This window comes from Armigeres subalbatus, chromosome 1 (assembly GCF_024139115.2).
Source record: "Armigeres subalbatus isolate Guangzhou_Male chromosome 1, GZ_Asu_2, whole genome shotgun sequence".
Classification (NCBI taxonomy): domain Eukaryota; kingdom Metazoa; phylum Arthropoda; class Insecta; order Diptera; family Culicidae; genus Armigeres; species Armigeres subalbatus.
The window spans coordinates 150,721,225-150,740,921 of NC_085139.1; the positions used below are offsets into that span (position 1 = coordinate 150,721,225).

Genomic DNA, 19,697 nt, shown 5'->3' on the forward strand with positions numbered 1-19,697 from the left:
CCGTAATCAAATTTTGGAATGCAAAAAGCGATTTAGTGTCGACAGGAAAAGTATAGTATAATGAATGCTATCGGAAAATTTGCCAAACATATGTAACACCATATTGTAAGAAAGAAGGTGAACATGTAGAATTAGAGGCTTTTAAATGTTAAACCACACTGTGAAAATCATACTTGTTTATGTGTCCTCCTTTTTACCCATCCGTAGAACCAAATGTCTTTCTTTCAAACAATTTGTTCTGGTAAGCCTAAACCAGTGCGTATAATACCAACTCCGTGGCTTGATACAGACCAATCGGTAAACCTGTGTTCACAGTTTTTGTATTCGCAAATACAGGAGTTCTGCCACAGTTTTTCGTAGTGCCACTGAACTATGGGCAATCAAGTAGCCGAAACTCAAAAATCGACTTTCACCGACTCATAATTTAAGTTGACCTACTAAAAGCTAATGCTTCGGAGCATTAAACGCCGGGATATCAGCAATCTACGCCATATAGTTATCGAGAAATAGCACTTTTTAGATTTTGAAAAACCAATGCATTGTTCAACTGCCAATATCTTCGGGTACAGTAACTTTTTTCCAACTCTTTAAACAGTTTCTGGAAGCTTGTTTCATGGACTTTCGAATAGCGGGTAACATGCGGAAAAATAAGTAGCAAAACATCCTAAAGGGTTCGATGAAAAAATTAAAATTATTTCATACAAAATGTGCTATTCACAAAAAGTTTCTCAAAGTTTCGCTTAGGGACTACCACTAGGACTTTCTTTGGATTTCCAAGCATGCATTACAATCAAATCCAGCTGCTTATGGCTGCAAATCTGTGATTCCGATCACTTTTTCGAAAAAAAGTGAATAATTTTGAAAATGGGTATTCTTATAATATACGGCAGACTACGATGGGCTGGATATCTATTCCATACGTGTACTAAAAAGCACCGAAAGCAGCTTAAATAGAGAGAGTATATAACTTGGAATATGCTGTATGGTTCGTGATTGGCTGTGTACACGATGGCTTATGCAACTGGCAAAGTATACTCCATTAGGCGTAGGTTCACCAAGTGGAGGCAGCCCATCATCTATCATATAATCAAGTAAGTAAATGTGAAAAACAATGAACTTATGAGTGTAAATATTCTAAGAGTTCAAAAAAGTATATATCGTTTTTCGACCTTCTAGAATATTTACCCTCAGATTGGGACAGAGTTTAGATTAGATTAGATAGGGACAGAGATATGGACACTTATCGAATATCTCCATTACTCGCATGAATGTTATTAAGTGTCTTCTACACATATCTTACCAGATAGAGTTTAAAAAGTGGCAGGTATGAAAGATATCAAAGAAAGAGTGGCTGAAAGGAAAACAGCTTATACATAAAAGGCTTTATAATAGTTCCGGAGCCAAGGCAATGTGGAGCAAGATCAGGTACAACTGGGAACATATTGATTAATTATGATTAATTATTTTAGAGCGTCTAAGGGGAAATGCTACAAGGTTAAAATACTATTATTCTTCCATTTACTTCCACTATTAACTTTTTTATGTATCAACAAGCAGATACGTATTTCGTTTCCTACTTGGAAACTTCTTCAGTGTTTGTTATCGACATATGGAACATATGTCGACGAGCGTTTTCGAATCCAAATATGTACTACTTGAATGGAGAAACGCAGAATAGTGCTCTCAATTGTATCCTCTATGGAATCGTTGCACTATGGAGACTATGGAGCTGTTGATGGTGGCTGCCAGCTCCTCGATCCATGCCAGTGGACCCGAGCCACTGGGAGTGGGAGGAGACCGACGCCGGCCATCGTACGCAGAATACAATCCGCTTGGATAAGGAGAGGGGTCCTGTGATCTCCAAAAGTGGCGAATGAGGCGGATTTGTGGCAGATGGGTACCAAAGCACGAAGGCGGAATGGCAGGATGCCTACTTCGGGACACACAGCATCGGTGGAGCGGTTTAGCACATGACCACAACCTTTAATACGCAGGATATCAGGGAGATTATCCGGTATTTGGAGGTATCTCGGGAGGAGACTGTTCATCAATAAAATAATGACGATACTTAGCCGCTATTCTTCGATGCTGGTTATAGACTGTTATAGACATAAGACGGATGTGGTTATAGTCAACAACCGCGAGTAGGTTCAACATGCAGTGATTCACGTGAGTGAAGTCGCGATCGCATCAAAGCGTAGTTTGAAGCTCCTTGGGGTCGTAATAGATGACAAGCTGACCTTCGCCAGTCATGTCGACTATGCGTGCAAGAGGGCTTCGACTGCTGTTGCGGCATTATCGAGGATGATGTCCAACAGTTCCAAGGTAGGACGTAGGCTACTGGCAGGCGTTGCCGTATTTATTGTTAGGTACGGTAGCCCGTCCTGGGCGAGAGCTCTGGGGGTAACCTGCGGAAGCTAGAGAGCACGTACCGCTTGATGTGCCTCAGATTGATATCTGCCTACTGCACGATATCACACGATGCAGCCTGCGTGATTACGATCATGATGCCAGTCGGGCTGGTCATCCGGGAAGACGAGAAGTGTTACGAGCTACGTGGCACCACTTCCATCTGACACAATTCCTGTCAGGCCAAGGCTGCTTCCGGCAGTACCTCCACAGGTTTGGGTACGCTCTGAGCCCCGTCTGCCCTGACTGCCCAGGTGTTGATGAAATTGCAGAGCACATATGTCCTCGTTTGGACGTCGAAAGAAGAGCTATGCTAGACGTTTGAGGTCGGGACACAACCCCGGATACCATTATCCAGAGGATGTCAAAAACAAGAGGAAACCGAAGACGTCAAGGGCCGAAAAGAAGGCACAGGCGAATGAGGGTAGCAAGAAGTCTAGGGTAGGCGCCAATCGCTCCAGGGGCGATGCCCTAGTCATCACGGCGGACGAGGCTAAGTACTCAGATGTTTTGAAGGCGATGAGGAGTGACGTCAAGCTCGGTGAACTCGGCGCCGACGTACGTCGAATAAGACGTACCCGGATGGGCGAGATGATACTCGAGCTGAAGCGGGGCGTCTCGCAAAAGGGCGCCACCTACAAGAAGTTGTCGGAGGAGGTCCTAGGCGAGACGGTCAAGGTGAGAGCACTCACGACGGAGGTGAATCTAAGGGTTAAAGACTTGGACGAGATCACTGAAGTCGAAGAGCTCGTCACGGCACTGCGGCGACAGTGTGAAGTGGAGACGCCCACCGCAGCCGTTCGGCTACGGAAAGGTCCGGCAGGGACGCAGGTAGCATTGGTTCGGCTATCTGCAGCGGACGCCTCAAGGAAGTCAAGTTAGGGAGCGTCAAGGTGGGATAGTCGGTGTGCCCTGTAGGCATACACGAGTAACCCGAAGTTTGCTTCAAGTGCCTGGAACCGGGGCACAAGCAATGGGACTGCAAAGGCCCTGACAGAAGCAATCTCTGCCGACGCTGCGGATTGGAGGTACATAAGGCACAATGCTGCACGAACCCTCCCAATTGTTTGATTTGTTCCAGCAAAGCTGTGAACAGCAAGCACCCCATGGGGGGTTCAATGTGACCGGCGTTTAAGCGTGCTGCAAAATCAAAGTGCAGGTAACGCAGCTGGCTTGCTCGGCCTCGCCCGAGTGTTTGGTGTGCGCAGGTTTAGAGGAAACGGCGGAACACGTGTTGTTCGTGTGCTCACGTTTTCGCGCAATGCGTGACCACATGCTTGCCACATGTGTTCTGGACACTACCCCGGACAACCTAGTTCGGAGGATGTGCAAAGATGAAGTTGGCTGGAACGCCGTTTTATCGATTATCGCCCAAATCGTCTCGGAGCTACACAGAAGGTGGCGCGTGGACTCAAGGATGGCTAGTTCAGGCGCAAATAAGAGATGGTCCAAGGGATCGGAGTCGGCTTCATGGGTCATACCGGTGGTCATGCTCTGTGGTCGAACTCGATCCTTTTATCGAACAAGTGGCCGCGCGAAGAACAACATGGTATCGTCGCTTTCGCGGCGTCGGTCAACCGGGCGGGTTCCGAGCCCGAGGACGGAAAGGGGTCCTCGTCAAGGCTGGGGCAGGCGTAGGCCTCGCGTCGGCAAGTCCCTCTGTGTGCTGGCGAATAGGCCCTATCGCAGAAAGGTCAATTTTGGGTGCACGCGGCATCATCATTCTTGATACCAGTCGTGCAGAGGGGATCCCTAACCCCGCACTTCCTGGTCAACCCAGGATGTCTGTTGAGCAGATTCCCCCTCCATTGTTTAGGAAGAAAAAAAAAAGAGGATGTGCCAAGCGGTGGAGAAGTGGAACGCAATTTCGAGTGCAACCTCTCAGATTGCCTGCAACTTGCAGAGAACCTGGCGCGCCGAGCAGCAGTCGACAAGCATGACGAACTTGTAATTGGTTAGTTAGAGCAAAAGCAGGTTGAGCGCGGGGAAGTGAATGAGAGGTTTGCACATGTCGAGGTAAGAGTGTCGCAGCGGGTGACAACCGCAGTCGCCACCACGAGGCATGGCAGAAGAGTGAGCGCACAGGTGTTAGTATGGACTGCACATGGCGAGGTAGGAGGGTCGTAGCGTAGAACTGTTGGTACCTATCGCTATCGACAGCTCGAGGCATGGCAGAGTGAACATCCAAGTCAGCCTTACGTGGTAGGTAGGTAGTACATTAAATACTGCCTATCTCTCAGAAGCAATGCTGGGAGGCAGTTCCTGGGGGAACCTGGCTAACTGTTCCCATTCTTCTTTCCATATCTCTCATATTCATACTATCGAAAGCAAACAAATGTAAAGAATTTTTATTTATTTATCATATTTGAAAAGTAAGATGGAGTTGAGAACTTTTCTACCACCATACGAAATATTCCACCTAGAACATGACACCAATTTTGGTGATATTTGTGATCAGGGTATAATAAATTACTAAAAATAGTTAAAATCATGTTGCTTCTGTGTTGTCTTTTAACTATATTGTAAAAAAAAATACGACAATTAACTATGACGTTCTAAGTTCTCCAAATTGTCCTGAAAATTTAATCATATATACACAATCATCATAACAAACCCTACAGACAGATCGGCTTAAGTAGCTCGCTCAGTTGCTTATGTGAATTCATTATCACCAGGTAACGTCGTCGCCAAGTACAAGATACTGAACACCGCCTCACGGTTGATGTCGAAATACGTATTTGTAAAGATTACAACGTGGTAAAAATAAATGGAATAGTAATAACTCGACTAAATGAGCTTAATAATTTTATTTTAAGTGACGAATGTATTATGAGATTTCAATGACTCAGAATTTTGGAAAATTACTGGAAATCTACTCTAACTACGCCTATGGGACTACTATTTCCCCAAAATTAACGCGGGAAGCGGGCAGCTTAGAGAACATGATGGCAGTCGTTAAAGCAGGCCGGGAACCTTTTTCTTCTGTTCGTGCGTCGTCCTCCCTGTTGTTTATGGTGGTAAAGTTTTATTTATCTTTCAATCTTTGATCGCCGGTTTCGCGCTCGATCGGAAGAAGTTGTTCTTGTTTTTTTGTTGTATTATTTTGTGCGTTTTCTTTTGTATGCCGCCGTCCTGTGCACTGGGGATCGCTCGCCCAGAACGAGTCATTACAGCATCGCACGAGTTTGCTCCCGCAAAATCGCGAAATATTCGATTTACAACAAGCCGCGATTTATCAATTAGCGCCGGAGTCTAGTGCGAGCAATATTAATTACACATAATTGATTTTCTTGTACCGGAATTACGCGAGAAAATTTCAAAACGAGGGAAATATCACATAGAGCAGTATGTGCCCGGCCTCACAACGCAGGTAAATGCAGACATTCGACACAACACAGACGACACGGGAGAAAAATCGCTCCACGCAGTTAATCTACCATAATTGCCTGATAAAGAGTAAATGGATATAAAACAAAACGAGACAAATTATCTGTAATAATGAACGGCGAGCGCGCGGAGTGGTTGAGCCGAGAAGAAAATACTTTACCTCCCATGTCATGAAAATGTGAAGAAATGTCATTAAGTAAGAAAAATTCTTTGGTTTTTATTTTCCTGTGTTAGCTTTTTTAATTAATTTAATAAGAATAAGTAGCGAAACAGCTTATTCTACTGTTGATGTACATGTACACACTAAGTCAGGGTTCCGCTGTTCGGTAATTATTTGTACAGTTCTAGTTCAAATTATGATTTTAATGGGATATCAATTGGGTATACTAATCAATCCTTATCAGATAATCCGCGATCCAGGTGGTGCTTTTTGTTGATTTGAAAAAAAAACTGTTCATCCGACTTATTCTACGGATACATTGCAGTCACAGAGATAGAACATTTCATTGAATAAATCAAATGGGATGTTGGCCGTACATTGTATTTCGATTATCGAGAGTAATGAAATCTCGCTTAACTTTTCAAAAGGTCCTAAGTGACATTTTTTCATGAATTGATTTGAGTACTGCAATCAAAAGCTTTCATGATGTTCTGTTGATTGCGCTATTCAAATTAATTCATGAAAAAAATGTTATTTAGGTCCTTTTGAAAAGTTAAGCGAGAAATCCATCCTTCTCAATGCAATGTGCATTCCGGTGCTCAAATAATGCATCGTTTAACGGTGAGTCAATGCCTCCCCTCAATAGTTTAAATACGAAGAGAGCATGTGATACATTTCGTTTGTGCTCCAAGATCTCGAATTCAAGTTAGCGGTAGACGTTCTTGATATGGTAGTAAGTATCTTGGATCCCTTCATATAAGATTATTAAGTACGTGACGTTCGAACTTTCTTTGGCAATCTTCAACAATAAATTAGCTATAATAAAGAACTCCGCATTAGAGGCAATAAAACATAGTTTTTCTCAAGCTTTCAAAGAAGGATTTCTTTTTCAATACAGCCTTTAGGTTCAGATGACCTGCGTGCACTCGTCTACCGGCGCCAATAGCCCGAATGCATAAACAGAAAACGTCACAAGATTGGTAGCAACATATCTTTTGGCGAAAACCCATGCTGGTCGGTAACTATGTGCTGCGTGCAAGCATTTGGTCATCGGTTTAATGTTTGCTTGAACTTTAAATATAAGTCTAGTCTAAATATAGGATTTATGAGTAATCTACAGCATTCTAATATAATAGATAAATATTTGTATTGCTGGCAAAAAGTACACCATGGGCCTGATGTCGGTGGCTTATCAACAACTAATCCTAGCAATGACTCATCAGGAACTAAATTGTCGATCCAGAGGGCAAATATTTCGACAAGGTTTTGAACTCATCTAACAATATCTTGTAATTTTAAATATATTTTCATGCACAAATTTGGAACAGACAAACGCAACAATCAATCAAGTTACTGCCATTTAAGTCAAAATGATGTTAAGCTATACGTTGGCTTGTAAATATTGAATATTTATTAGTTCGCTGGAAGTAGTTGTTTTTTACATGTGTAACAGTATTTATTATTTTTTTAATTTTTTTATTTTTTTTAAATTTATTTATTGGGAGCAGGGAAAAGCCCGCTTGAGTTGAACAATTAAAAATTCATCAGCTCCCACTCAAGCGGGCGCAAAACCTCCTCATCTTTCCTATGCATCAACAGATTACAATATCCAAATGATACAATTCGGCTTAAAACTACATCCAACAATAAACTTAAATCTAGGCCTAGCTACTACTGATTGTCTTTTAGAAGGTGAGAAAAGTTCGTACGGAGAGTGTTACGAGATGAATGGAAATCGAATCCAATGAAGCAGTTATTGAATATACGACACATGCTAGTAAATGGCTCGTTGTGACCATAATTAGTTCGTGCACCATGAAGAAAGAGGAGAGAACGAGAGCGAAGACTCCTATGGCTGATGTTAACATTGATGTTTAGCATGGAAAGCAGTGGGGAACAGTCGATTCTCGATTGCAAGAGGTCTGCAATGAATATCGCCCGAGAAGTATTGCGACGGACTGTTAAGAGCTCTAAATCTATAAGCTTGCAACGGTCTTCATAGCTGGGTAAATTTGAAGGATCTCTCCATGGAAGGTAATATGGAGCCCACATTGCGGAACAATATTCTAAAATCGATCTGACTAAAGAACAATAGAGTGCTTTGAGGCAGTGGACATAATCGAAATGCTTTGCAATTCGGAATATAAAGCCAAGGGTGCGAGAGGCTTTAGAAGTTACGTATGCTAAATGCTCTCTAAACGTTAGCTTAGAATCTAACATCACCCCGAGGTCTCTGACAGAAGATTCTCGCCTGAGACTAGTGGAACCGATTTTGTAGTCGTAGCTAATCACAGAACGTTTGCGGGAGAATGACATCAAAGAACATTTGTCAGCATTGAGTACCATGTAATTTAAATCACAACAGTTTGAAAACAAATTTAGTTGTGATTGTAGGAACAACGCATAAACGAGATTTTTTATAATCCAGTACAGCTTGAAATCATCGGCAAATGAGAGCTTGAAAGACTTGAGCAACAAATTGATGTCGTTTAAATAAATGATAAAAACAAGTGGCCCAAGATGGCTACCTTGGGGCACTCCTGAAGTCATCGGAAAATAGGATGAAATGCAATCTCCAATTTTGATTGCCATTTCTCGATTGCTCAGATATGACTGAAGCCAGTTCAGGAGAGGCCCGGAGAATCCGAGACGCTCGAATTTGGCTACGGCGATTTTGTGCTTGATTTTATCAAAGGTTGCTGTAAAGTCCGTATAAATGTTGTCCTTTCTGAAAAGCCTTAGTGATGGTTGACGAATAAATAAGTAGGTTGGTAGATGTTGATCGTTTGGGGATGAAGCCCTGTTGATCCTCTGATATATCTAGACCAACATTTGAAAAGGGCGTAACAGCCAAAATTTATTCCTTCTGATTCTTCGTGCACATATATAGCTATATATGTAGGCGAGGAATCAGAAGGAATAAATTTTGGCTGTTACGCCTTTTTCAAATGTTGGTCTAGATATAACTCTGGCAGTTGTGAGAGTGTCATAAATTATGTTTTTTAATTTTAACAAGGGTTGTACAAAGTAGCACAAAAACGATGATTTTCCCCACCGATTATGTTCTTTTTCTGCACTCAAAAAATCTCTGAACTGAAAGAGTTCCCACACAAATGTATGACGCAAAAACCATCGTTCAAGCGAATATATCAGCAACCAATTTGCTAAGGGTCGGCTATCCAGATCGCTTTCAAGATTCATTGACCCCTGGAATATTATACAACTTCGGGAGGGAGACAAATAAGTATGAGGAGTTTGAGGAGTTCGGAAAAAAAGGAGGTCTTCACCCGCCGAATAAAGTTGTTGGTGTGGGTAGGGGCGATTTTTTGACCTTCACGAAATCACTTTGTGATTCGCGTAATTTCTGGCGATGATGGCCATAGAATCTCGCGCTTTGATCTGAGGATATCCAGACTTAGCTCGTTCACTTCGTTCTGGTCTACGGAAGAGGCAAGAGCAGTCCGAATTTTCTAAATCGCGTCGTGGTGTGTTCTTGAAGGTGTAAAATGTGAAAGTGCTCCAACTTAGCTAATTTAGATTTTTCCCTTCATTTCTCTATAGTAGTTAGTTAAACCGTAATTCAGTGGTTAGTGCATTCTGGCGGTTTGGTGGTAGGTAGGTGATGGTAGACTTACGGATAAAGCGGTAAGACTGAAGACCAAACTAGGTGCAATGTGTGGTGTTCAAAACTGTTATGGGTCCTCTTTTCTCTAGCAGATTGGGGCAAGTTGCAAGACCCACACAGTTGGTGTCTGCTTTTTACCCCGTTTTCCGGTTGCGAAGGACGTCCCGGCGGTACACGTGGGCCGGAGAGGGCAGCGCACGTTTTCCCCCTTCTTTGGCGGCAACAGGGTTAGGAACCGGTAAATAAGTTTCAACATCTTATCTCGTGAGCAGTCCGAGAAAGAAACCCAGTCACGGTTTCCGAATCCGTGACCAAAAATATACCGTGAACTTGTTAGTTCACGAATTTATGAACGCTTTTTTCGGCGTGTAGAAGTAGAGAAGAAGTGAATACCGCACCGCACCATAGAGTTAACACCGCCAATAGAATCGAGAAGACAGACAGAGCATAGAGGAAAACAAGTAAGGTCTAGATGTAGTTTTAAGCAAAAATGAATTATGTCGGTAAAAAAGAATCGATTGAGTTAAATTAATAACTGCATTTTCCTTACACTGTAGTTCGATAGTTTCTGGATTGATGAGAGACATTTGAAGAGGTGAAGTAGGAGTTTCGGTCGTTTCTTAACCTTCGGGGACTGGCGCCGTTGTGAAAAGTACAAAACCTACGAAAAAAGCACGCTTCTCGTTCACAACAGAAGCGGGACTGCGTGAACAAGGACCAAGCGAGTCCCGTAAGGATAAGGTTTCTTTTTCGTTCTTTTCTGGGGATCTTTATCCGACCGAGGATCCTCTCCCTTTGATCGTGGCTTGTTTGAAGTGTTTTGGTTTATGTCTTCCCATGATGAAAACAACCGCAAATATTGCTTTGTTGCCGGTGGAAATCGCCTCTTTCCACACCAATCATTTTATTTGCTTGACCTTACGGTATGAAAGGCATTCAATTTTCCTTGATCAGCCTGCTCGTCTTCCGCCCAATCTCTTAGGGAAAAACATTACCCTCCCCTGAAAAGTCTCACAAGGTCGGGAAACTTCCAAAAAGTTAAATGGTCTCCTCCGGTAGTGGCCATTTCTACTGAATAATGGGAAACTTGTTAGGCTGGCAGGTTTCACATGTTGGATTAAATTAAATTTAGCCTAAAAGCCAAATATCAAAGTTTGCGGATAAACGTCATGACACACTTGAACGTGAAACATTTGGAACTATTTGAAAGATACTATTAAAAGTAGTTAGCTGTCAGATCGAACGTGATTTCATCGAAACTTTTGGTATCTATGGAGAGGTGACACAAGTTTTGAATCTTGTCCAGTGAAGTAAATTGATTGCGACTGGTGATTATATTTTGATTCCCGCCCCTCGACGAAATGTTTGGCATCATACAAGAGGTATCACTATGAGATATGAGATGAATATATATTCAGTGAGATGGAAAATGGAACAGTTCCCCTATATGATTATATGTTGCTCAATTAGCCTAGTTCAGCGGTCGATTAGTGTGTCTTCCACGACATAAGCAGTAAAAAGGGTTTGAAATGAATTTTCTATATCTTGTGTATGTCAAGATTTCAACTAGAAAGACTAGTCTTCTTCTAATTTACTTAAGTTTTGTGTACCTATGCTAACCACAGATTTAATATGAATTTCTATATGTATATTTCATCATCATCAAATTAGTATAATGCCCCTAGTTGAAGTTACCACAAATATTGCAATAAATGTTGCTTTCCGTTTGTTTTGCAGGGATTTACGATGTGCTGACCGTTTTACTTTGCCTCATTTCAATAGTACAAACTCGACCAAATAGTGGTTCCCCCATTGTCTACTGGTACAACAATCCGTGTCATCATAACAGCAACCAAAATTACGAATTTACGCGATACAGTGTCACCAAAGATGACATGACAAGAATAAAGGAGCAACTAAACACCTCACTTGGATCTGTGGAGGAATCCGTCAAAAACTTTGTAAGTATACATTCGAATACGCAGGCAAAAATAAATTTTATAGTTTTTGTTAAGCTATAGCTTTCAAGAATTGCTTTTAACTATATAGGATCTCTTTTCACCAGCGCTTAGTGTGGAAACATTATAGTCAATAAAATGTAAAATTTAATTTTCCATATCAATTTTCATGCAAACTTGAAATGGCTTGTGCTCAGATTATGTTTATGCAAATGAATTCATTCAAATATTCGGAGGACACTTAGAACCTGTGCCAGAATCGAATGAGCGGTGTAAGAAAACATCGCTTTTGATGACTATCCAGCGCTACCGGTTAAAAGCTTAGATTATGTTCATGAATGATAAACTCGTACTAGTTTGTGAAGGAGTGTAAATGAAAGATGATTTATTAAAAATGTTAATAATATGGAATATTACCTGTTGGGACACTCCACAAACAACATTCGAAATTTCGTTCAAAGTAATCAGCAGCTTTCAAGATCTAATTTTTAAAACAAACTGGCAAAAAATCATACAAATTTGATGATAGTGATGTTTCCTTTTATTTTGTTCAAACTCATGTCTTGAAAAGGTTGCATTACGAACGGACGAATAACAATGTTTGCTGAAATGTGATAAAATCTACTTACGATCAACCAGCAATAGTGTAACTAATAAATAATGTTCGAATCAAAGCACTAATGCCGAATTATTGTACGTGACTCGCCTATCAAAAGTCGAAGCCTAAAGCCATTTGCCGAAATTCGTATGATTATTCTTACACTATACCTCCGGTTTGCGATGCCTTCCATCATCATCATTGCAAGTATTGATTGTCAGCCAAAAGCGCACGTATTCTTTCATTCAGTTGTTTGATACGTTGGGGTGATATGCAATTGCAGAAGTCTTTCCCGTGGGTGTGGATTACTTTGAAGCTGCTATAAGCCAAACATTGCCACATAGCCTTCCTAGGCAGAATGTGCGTCACATCAAAAAGTGTGAAAGAATTTGAATGTTGCAATACTTTTACTGCAATTCCAACCATAGGAAAACAACAACTATCGATACGACCCGGTGAAGCGCGTTCACTGAGTAAGTAATTGAAATTCCAGAAGGTACAGGCAAATAATGGGCATGAAGTGTAAAGCGGGAGCAACGTGGAATAACTTCGCGCAAAATCCATCGGATGTCTGTTTCGCTTCCGAAAGGAAGTTCACTATCTTAATTTATGTATAAAACGCTAACACGAAGCCCACAAATTTAGAACGATTGTTTTCTTTTTATTCTGCGTTGTTGTACAATACTGTTGTGATTTTCGTACTGTTCCGCTGTGAACTATTAATATTCTAATAGGAGTATAAAATTTTAGTCCCCTACTGTTTAGTGGTGTGATCAATCAATCATCGTAGCTGCAGAGTTAAACCTTCATGTGTGGCAATATATGTATACATTATACCAGGAAAAAGTAGCATCCCGAGCAGGAGCGACGACCTCGATAACAGATTTTGGTATGAACTTGGGATGCATTAAGAGTACCAAAAAAATATCAAAAGTAAATAAGCAAAATACTTTAGGCATAACATACTCAGGTATTTTATTACCAAATAAATAATAATTGGTTACGCGTTTTGTATTGTAATAACAGAGTATGTTATGTTATTAGGATATTAATTATTTGTATTATTTTTTGAGTAATTCACTGTCTATGCACCCCAAGTTCATAACAGTGTAGAGTATAAAGAACAGAATTAGATATTATTGAGTTATTTTCTCAAATCAAATCGTTTGTCAGATATGGCCAGTGCTATCGGCAGGTGCCTTGCTACAAAAGATGGTAGTATCATCATCATCATCAAATAAATAATAATTGGTTACGCGTTCTCCTTCTATGCACTCCAAGTGTAACGAAATTAGGTATTATTGAGTTATTTTACCGCTCGGGATTCTTCTCGATTGAACATCGATGTGCTGGAGACTATCATTTCATTCTACAGAAAACAGCATGCTCAAGGTCATATACACTAGGGTTTTCTATAAGATAATATTAAAATAAAATGTTATTCCTGGAAACTAGGGACTAAATATTCGAGCAACGCCTAACAATATACCTTTTGCAACAAGAACCCGAACTCAATATGACAGCGGTTCTCAACCTTTTCTCTTCAAACTCAAGCTTTCATTGATGTACCCCCTATTTCATATGTAAATGAGTAACCGTATTTCATAAAATATTTTTAAAGCGAACTACAAAACTAACAGAATATTATTTTTTTATTCCGTTATTTATTTGTTAGGCACTCTGTGTTACTTAACCGCTACTGTTCCGAGATCTACTGTGGTATTCTGCTGTACAGAATCCACACAGAATCTATTTTTAGATTTCCATTACAGTCGGGATTCGCTGGTTGGGATTTTTATACTTGGGTCACTTTTTAGTTGGGCCTCCGGTGGTTGGGCCATGGCACAATTAAAAAGCAACCGTACGTCAAAATTTAATGTAAACACGGAAAACGGGATTGGGCGTCACTGGTCATCATTCGTGATGTTCAAGTCGAAATACACGTGTTCAAATGGCTGTCAGTTGACCCAACTAAAAAACCGAATTCGTTAGTTGGGCCGAGGTCATGTCCCAACCAGCGAATCGCGACTGTACTCATTATTGTTTTCATTGCCTCATCGTGAGTCCATTGTGTCCGTTTGTCCACGTCATGTATCCAACGATCGTTGCGTTGTTCGGATGCCATTCATCCGGTTAACGTTGGAGGAATGCCTCCGAGAAGAACAAGTTGTCAGTCGTCATCAGGCAGCCGGGACGGTAGGGCGCGTACCCCAAAACGCCACCGTTTGGGCTGCTGATCCGGCGACTGACGAGGGTTTGGTGGAGGGCTGGGAATCGAACCCATGATCATCCGCTTGTAAGGCGAACGTGTAGTCAACTACGCTACGGGACGCCCCAAACTAACAGAATATATGGCTCTTTATAAAATTGTCTGAAGTTTTCGTTATTCTGTGCAATTTCCGATTCGAGCCTCTTGGAGGGTAGCTTCCAGCCCTCCTGAAAGTAGGACTACGACTTACGAGTCTGTTGATAGGGGGCTTCGGAGTCTCTAAAATGGAGGCTGAAAGAACGCTTCTCAGCATCTTGAAAGAAAGCCTCTTGAAAGAGTTCCGAGCTTCTTTAAAGGAGGCTTCCGAGCCTCTTGAAAAAAGGCTTCCGAGCCTTTTGAAAGAATACTTCCGAGCCTCTTGAAAGGAAGCTTTTCAGAATCTTTTTCTTTTTTGTTGCTGACAAAAAATTTCGGATCTTTTTCATTACTATCTCTTACAAAAACAAAGCTATATCGTTGGTTCTCTTTTGTCGCTTCCCTAGTAAAATTTTGGTTTAATACTGTTTTATAACACTCTTAAAGAGTAAATTATGGTCTTCAAGAGCGTTATAAAACTGTGAAATGTTACTTGGGTTGTTTTGCATGCGCATCCAAGGAAAATAGATTCCCTGCTGAAAACCTAACGACTTTTATCTAACATATTTTATGTTCTAGCGAAGTGTTTTGTTTACTCTAAAAATCATCAAAAAACCATTTCTTTTAATTTTCTAGAGAAATGCTTCTTATTTACCAAGGAAACATTCTTCGCAGTTTCCAGGAGAATTTTGAACCGGCTTTAGGCTTTAACTAAGATTCTAGCCGGCTTCAACCGGCTTGAGAGATTATAGATCATAATATATTATTTAGATATAGTTGCGCGCCAATACAAACATTAAGCGCTGGTGTGACGCAAAAAATTATCGGCGCATGTTTTTAATCGAAGTAGCATCCCCCACCGATAAGGTATGACTCGTTCTTATTTGTTTGCCTTTTGAGATAGTGATTTGTTCACACAGCTGTGGAACACAAATCGAATTACATTATCGGCAACTGTGTTCTTCGATTTTTGAGTATTTGATAGTAAGTACAACACTGTACGTACACCCTTCCGGTTGTGTTCAGTTTTGTATCAGTGTATAATTGATGCCTCTCAGGATATGATTAGGTATTATTTATTTAATCAGACTAAGGCCGAAGTGGCCTGTGCGGTATATAAGAGTCTTCTCCATTCGGCTCGGTCCATGGCTACACGTCGCCAACCACGCAGTCTACGGAGGGTCCGCAAGTCATCTTCCACCTGATCGATCCACCTTGCCCGCTGCGCACCTCGCCTTCTTGTGCCCGTCGGATCGTTGTCGAGAACCATTTTCACCGGGTTACTGTCCGACATTCTGGCTACGTGGCCGACCCATCGCAGTCGTCCGATTTTCGCGGTGTGAACGATGGATGGTTCTCCCAACAGCTGATGCAATTCGTGGTTCATTCGCCTCCTCCACGTACCGCCCGTACCGTAGTAGTAGTAGTAGTAGTAGTAGTAGTAGTAGTAGTAGTAGTAGTAGTAGTAGTAGTAGTAGTAGTAGTAGTAGTAGTAGTAGTAGTAGTAGTAGTAGTAGTAGTAGTAGTAGTAGTAGTAGTAGTAGTAGTAATGAATGATGAGTAGTAGTAATGAATAGTAGTAGTAGTGATAATGATAGTAGTAGTAGTAAGTAGTAGTAGTAGTGATAGTAGTAGTGATATAATAATGATGGTAGTGGTAGATGTAGTAGTAGTAATTAGTATTAATGATGTAATAGTAGTAATAATGTAGTAGTAGTAGTAGTGAATAGTATTAGTAGTAGTAGTAGTAATGATGGTAGTAGTGGTGGTAATTGATGATGGTAGTAGTGATGGTGGTGGTGGTGGTGATGAGTGGTAGTAGTGGTGGTGGTGGTGGTGGTGAGGTGGTGGTGGTGGTGGTGGTGGTGAGGTGGTGGTGAGGTGGTGGTGGTGGTGGTGGTGGTGAGGTGGTGGTGGTGGTGGTGGTGGTGAGGTGGTGGTGGTGGTGGTGGTGGTGGTGGTGGTGGTGGTGGTGGTGGTGGTGGTGGTGGTGGTGGTGGTGGTGGTGGTGGTGGTGGTGGTGGTGGTGGTGGTGGTGGTGGTGGTGGTGGTGGTGGTGGTGGTGGTGGTGGTGGTGGTGGTGGTGGTGGTGGTGGTGGTGGTGGTGGTGGTTGGTGGTGGTGGTGGTGGTGGTGGTGGTGGTGGTGGTGGTGGTTGGTGGTGGTGGTGGTGGTGGTGGTTGGTGGTGGTGGTGGTGGTGGTGGTGGTGGTGGTGGTGGTGGTGGTGGTGGTGGTTGGTGGTGGTGATGATTGGTGGTGGTGGTGGTGGTGGTGGTGGTGGTGGTGGTGGTGGTGGTGGTGGTGGTGGTGGTGGTGAGGTGGTGGTGGTGGTGGTGGTGGTGGTGGTGGTGGTGGTGGTGGTGAGGTGGTGGTGGTGGTGGTGGTGGTGGTGGTGGTGGTGGTGGTGGTGGTGGTGGTGGTGGTGGTGAGGTGGTGGTGGTGGTGGTGGTGGTGGTGGTGGTGGTGGTGGTGGTGGTGGTGGTGGTGGTGGTGGTGGTGGTGGTGGTGGTGGTGGTGGTGGTGGTGGTGGTGGTGGTGGTGGTGGTGGTGGTGGTGGTGGTGGTGGTGGTGGTGGTGGTGGTGGTGGTGGTGGTGGTGGTGGTGGTGGTGGTGGTGGTGGTGGTGGTGGTGGTGGTTGATGGTGGTGGTGGTGGTTGGTGGTGGTGGTGGTGGTGGTGGTGGTGGTGGTGGTGGTGGTGGTGGTGGTGATGGTTGGTGGTGGTGGTGGTGGTGGTGGTGGTGGTGGTGGTGGTTGGTGGTGGTGGTGGTGGTGGTGGTGGTGATGATGGTGGTGGTGGTGGTGGTGGTGGTGGTGGTGATGGTGGTGGTGGTAGGTGATGGTGGTAGTAGTAGTAGTAGTAGTAGTAGTAGTAGTAGTAGTAGTAGTAGTAGTAGTAGTAGTAGTAGTAGTAGTAGTAGTAGTAGTAGTAGTAGTAGTAGTAGTAGTAGTAGTAGTAGTAGTAGTAGTAGTAGTAGTAGTTTCGCTTTAATCACCTAAAAGTATAAATATTGTACTCATATTGATCATGGACTCAGATGACCACTCAATCCACTATGAACGCCTCTGAGCAACACAGTAGCAACAGAGTATGTTGTTTCTATTTTTCAGCCCTCCTGAAATATTAATTTCGGTAGCTTATGTGGATGTAAATTGGGACGAACATGGGAAACGCCGATACTGTGCAGTATCTCTGTTTAAAGATAATGCAAATCAAACCACAGACGCTTTCACTACTGCTTCCTATCAGCAAACCCCAATTCGCTATTGAGATCTTCTAAGTTAGTTAACTCGAAGCCTTCTTGAAACATTTGAATGAATTATAATTTTATGTGTGTACTGTCTATAATACACTTAATTTTATTAAATACTAACATATATGATTATTATTTTAGACTACCACCATATTCGGAAGCTCAATAAAGGATTTTCTCGACGAATGGCATAACTCCGGCTACAGCTACGTCCAATCATTGCACAAAGGGTTGGTCTCTCCGAGAGCGTTCTCCAACAGCTCCTTGGACGAAATATTGAAGGACATGGAGATGAAGGAACTAACAGCAGTACACGAGGAGTTTTATAAGCTAATGAAAGATTATTTGAAATACTACCGTCGCGTGGCAAAGGCTATCGACCAGATGAAGCATGAAATTCAAGAAAATCGTATCAAATATGACCAGGAACGCCTGATGCTATTGAACTATATCAGGGAAGATGTTCGAATAAATCTCAAACAAGTGTTGTGTGAAATCTACGAATGCGTACTTAAAATAGATCAAGATTTTGTACTGAATATTATAAAAGACGATGAGGTTTTCGAATGGAAAGACGATTATTCTGACGAGATGAATCGCCATCTTCGCGATGGTTTCATATATGGTGATGTTGTCAATACGCTGGAACATATTTTGCAGTTTATGAGAGCATACGAGAAAATTTGGAACGGAATTTAAATCCCTACAACATCATGCCTGCCGTTCCTATCTTGCACAATTTGGTGAGCCTAGAACATCACAAATTCAAACTATGAGTTTTTAATTAAATATTATTTATTTTTAATTGTGACGCTTAAAGCTCTTATGTGATTCATCCCAGTTTTTTAAAAACAATTTTAATAGTTTGTAGTTTTTAGACCAAATATATAAATTTTGTAGAAGTTTATAATACGACGTTTCGACAAAAAAGGTTCTTTTTGATTACTTTCTCTGTAGTTGATAACTAGAATGATTTAGTCGGTGCTTATGAATAAACAAAACGAAAAATAAGATAAAATGTATCGATTTAAATGCCAAATACATTCGGCAACAGCTTTATTAATTAATTGTCATCATAGGCATACGTGTTACTAGTTGATTCAAAATGATGGTTGATTGAAATATGGATTAAATATTTGTGGCTATTTTGAGTTACTTTGCTACAGAGTTAGGGGCAAATTTTCGCGATTCCTAACACCATACTTTTAACATAAGGTTATCCATATTTTTATACAGAGCCTCACTCACATTTCAGTCCCGTATGAACAGAAAACCCAACAGTGCTAGGACTGACACATCAGTAAACTTGTGTGACAAATGAGTCATAATCGAAACATTTGATTTTGTGAGATTAGATGAGAAAATAAACAAAAAGAACCGCACTTTTGCAAAATATGTCCGGTAAAAAAGTGTTCGTGAAATAAGACATTTTGTAAATATTCATGAGATAATCGTTGTAATGTATAAGCTTGAGAAGCTTTGACACGAAATGATAGCATTTAGTAACATCCCTCGCTGATCTATTGTAAACTATCCCGTTTATAAGTTTAAAGAAACTGCAATTAGGTATTTATCTTTATTAAATTATTTTATTTATTCACAACTATTTATGTACAAAATGAGCAACTAGATGCAAACGAACAGAATGGACGCTTGTAGCTTATACTGCGTTGAGGTCTCTATTAGAGTTGTTGGTGTGAAAGAGAAATACAGCAATGCAAATGTGTACTCATAATAAAGAGGCTTTAAACATTATGTTATTTTTTATTAGCTCAATTAGACTTAGAATAATGAAGTTGAGTTTATACAAGACAAATTGGAAGCCAAAGAAAATACAATTTGAAGAATGGTCAAATACATCTCTATCACGAAAAATGGACGGTTAAACAAGTATGATTGGAATGATAAAAAAATATGTGGAACTATTTATTTCAACAAAAGTGTTCATTTTTATTTACAAAAGG

At 41.5% G+C, this 19,697-nt stretch overlaps 1 protein-coding gene across 1 annotated transcript in view; it reads left to right on the top strand.

The window, feature by feature from the left end:
* LOC134205264 (uncharacterized) overlaps positions 1–19,486 on the top strand; it is a 42,735-nt gene extending 23,249 nt beyond the window's left edge. Inside the window, exons 2-3 of the mRNA XM_062680359.1 lie at positions 11,319–11,542; positions 17,875–19,486. Coding sequence (XP_062536343.1) covers positions 11,319–11,542; positions 17,875–18,432 — 782 coding nt within the window. The 3' untranslated portion in view covers positions 18,433–19,486. The remainder of the gene's footprint in view (positions 1–11,318; positions 11,543–17,874) is intronic.
* Positions 19,487–19,697: the final 211 nt, after the last annotated feature.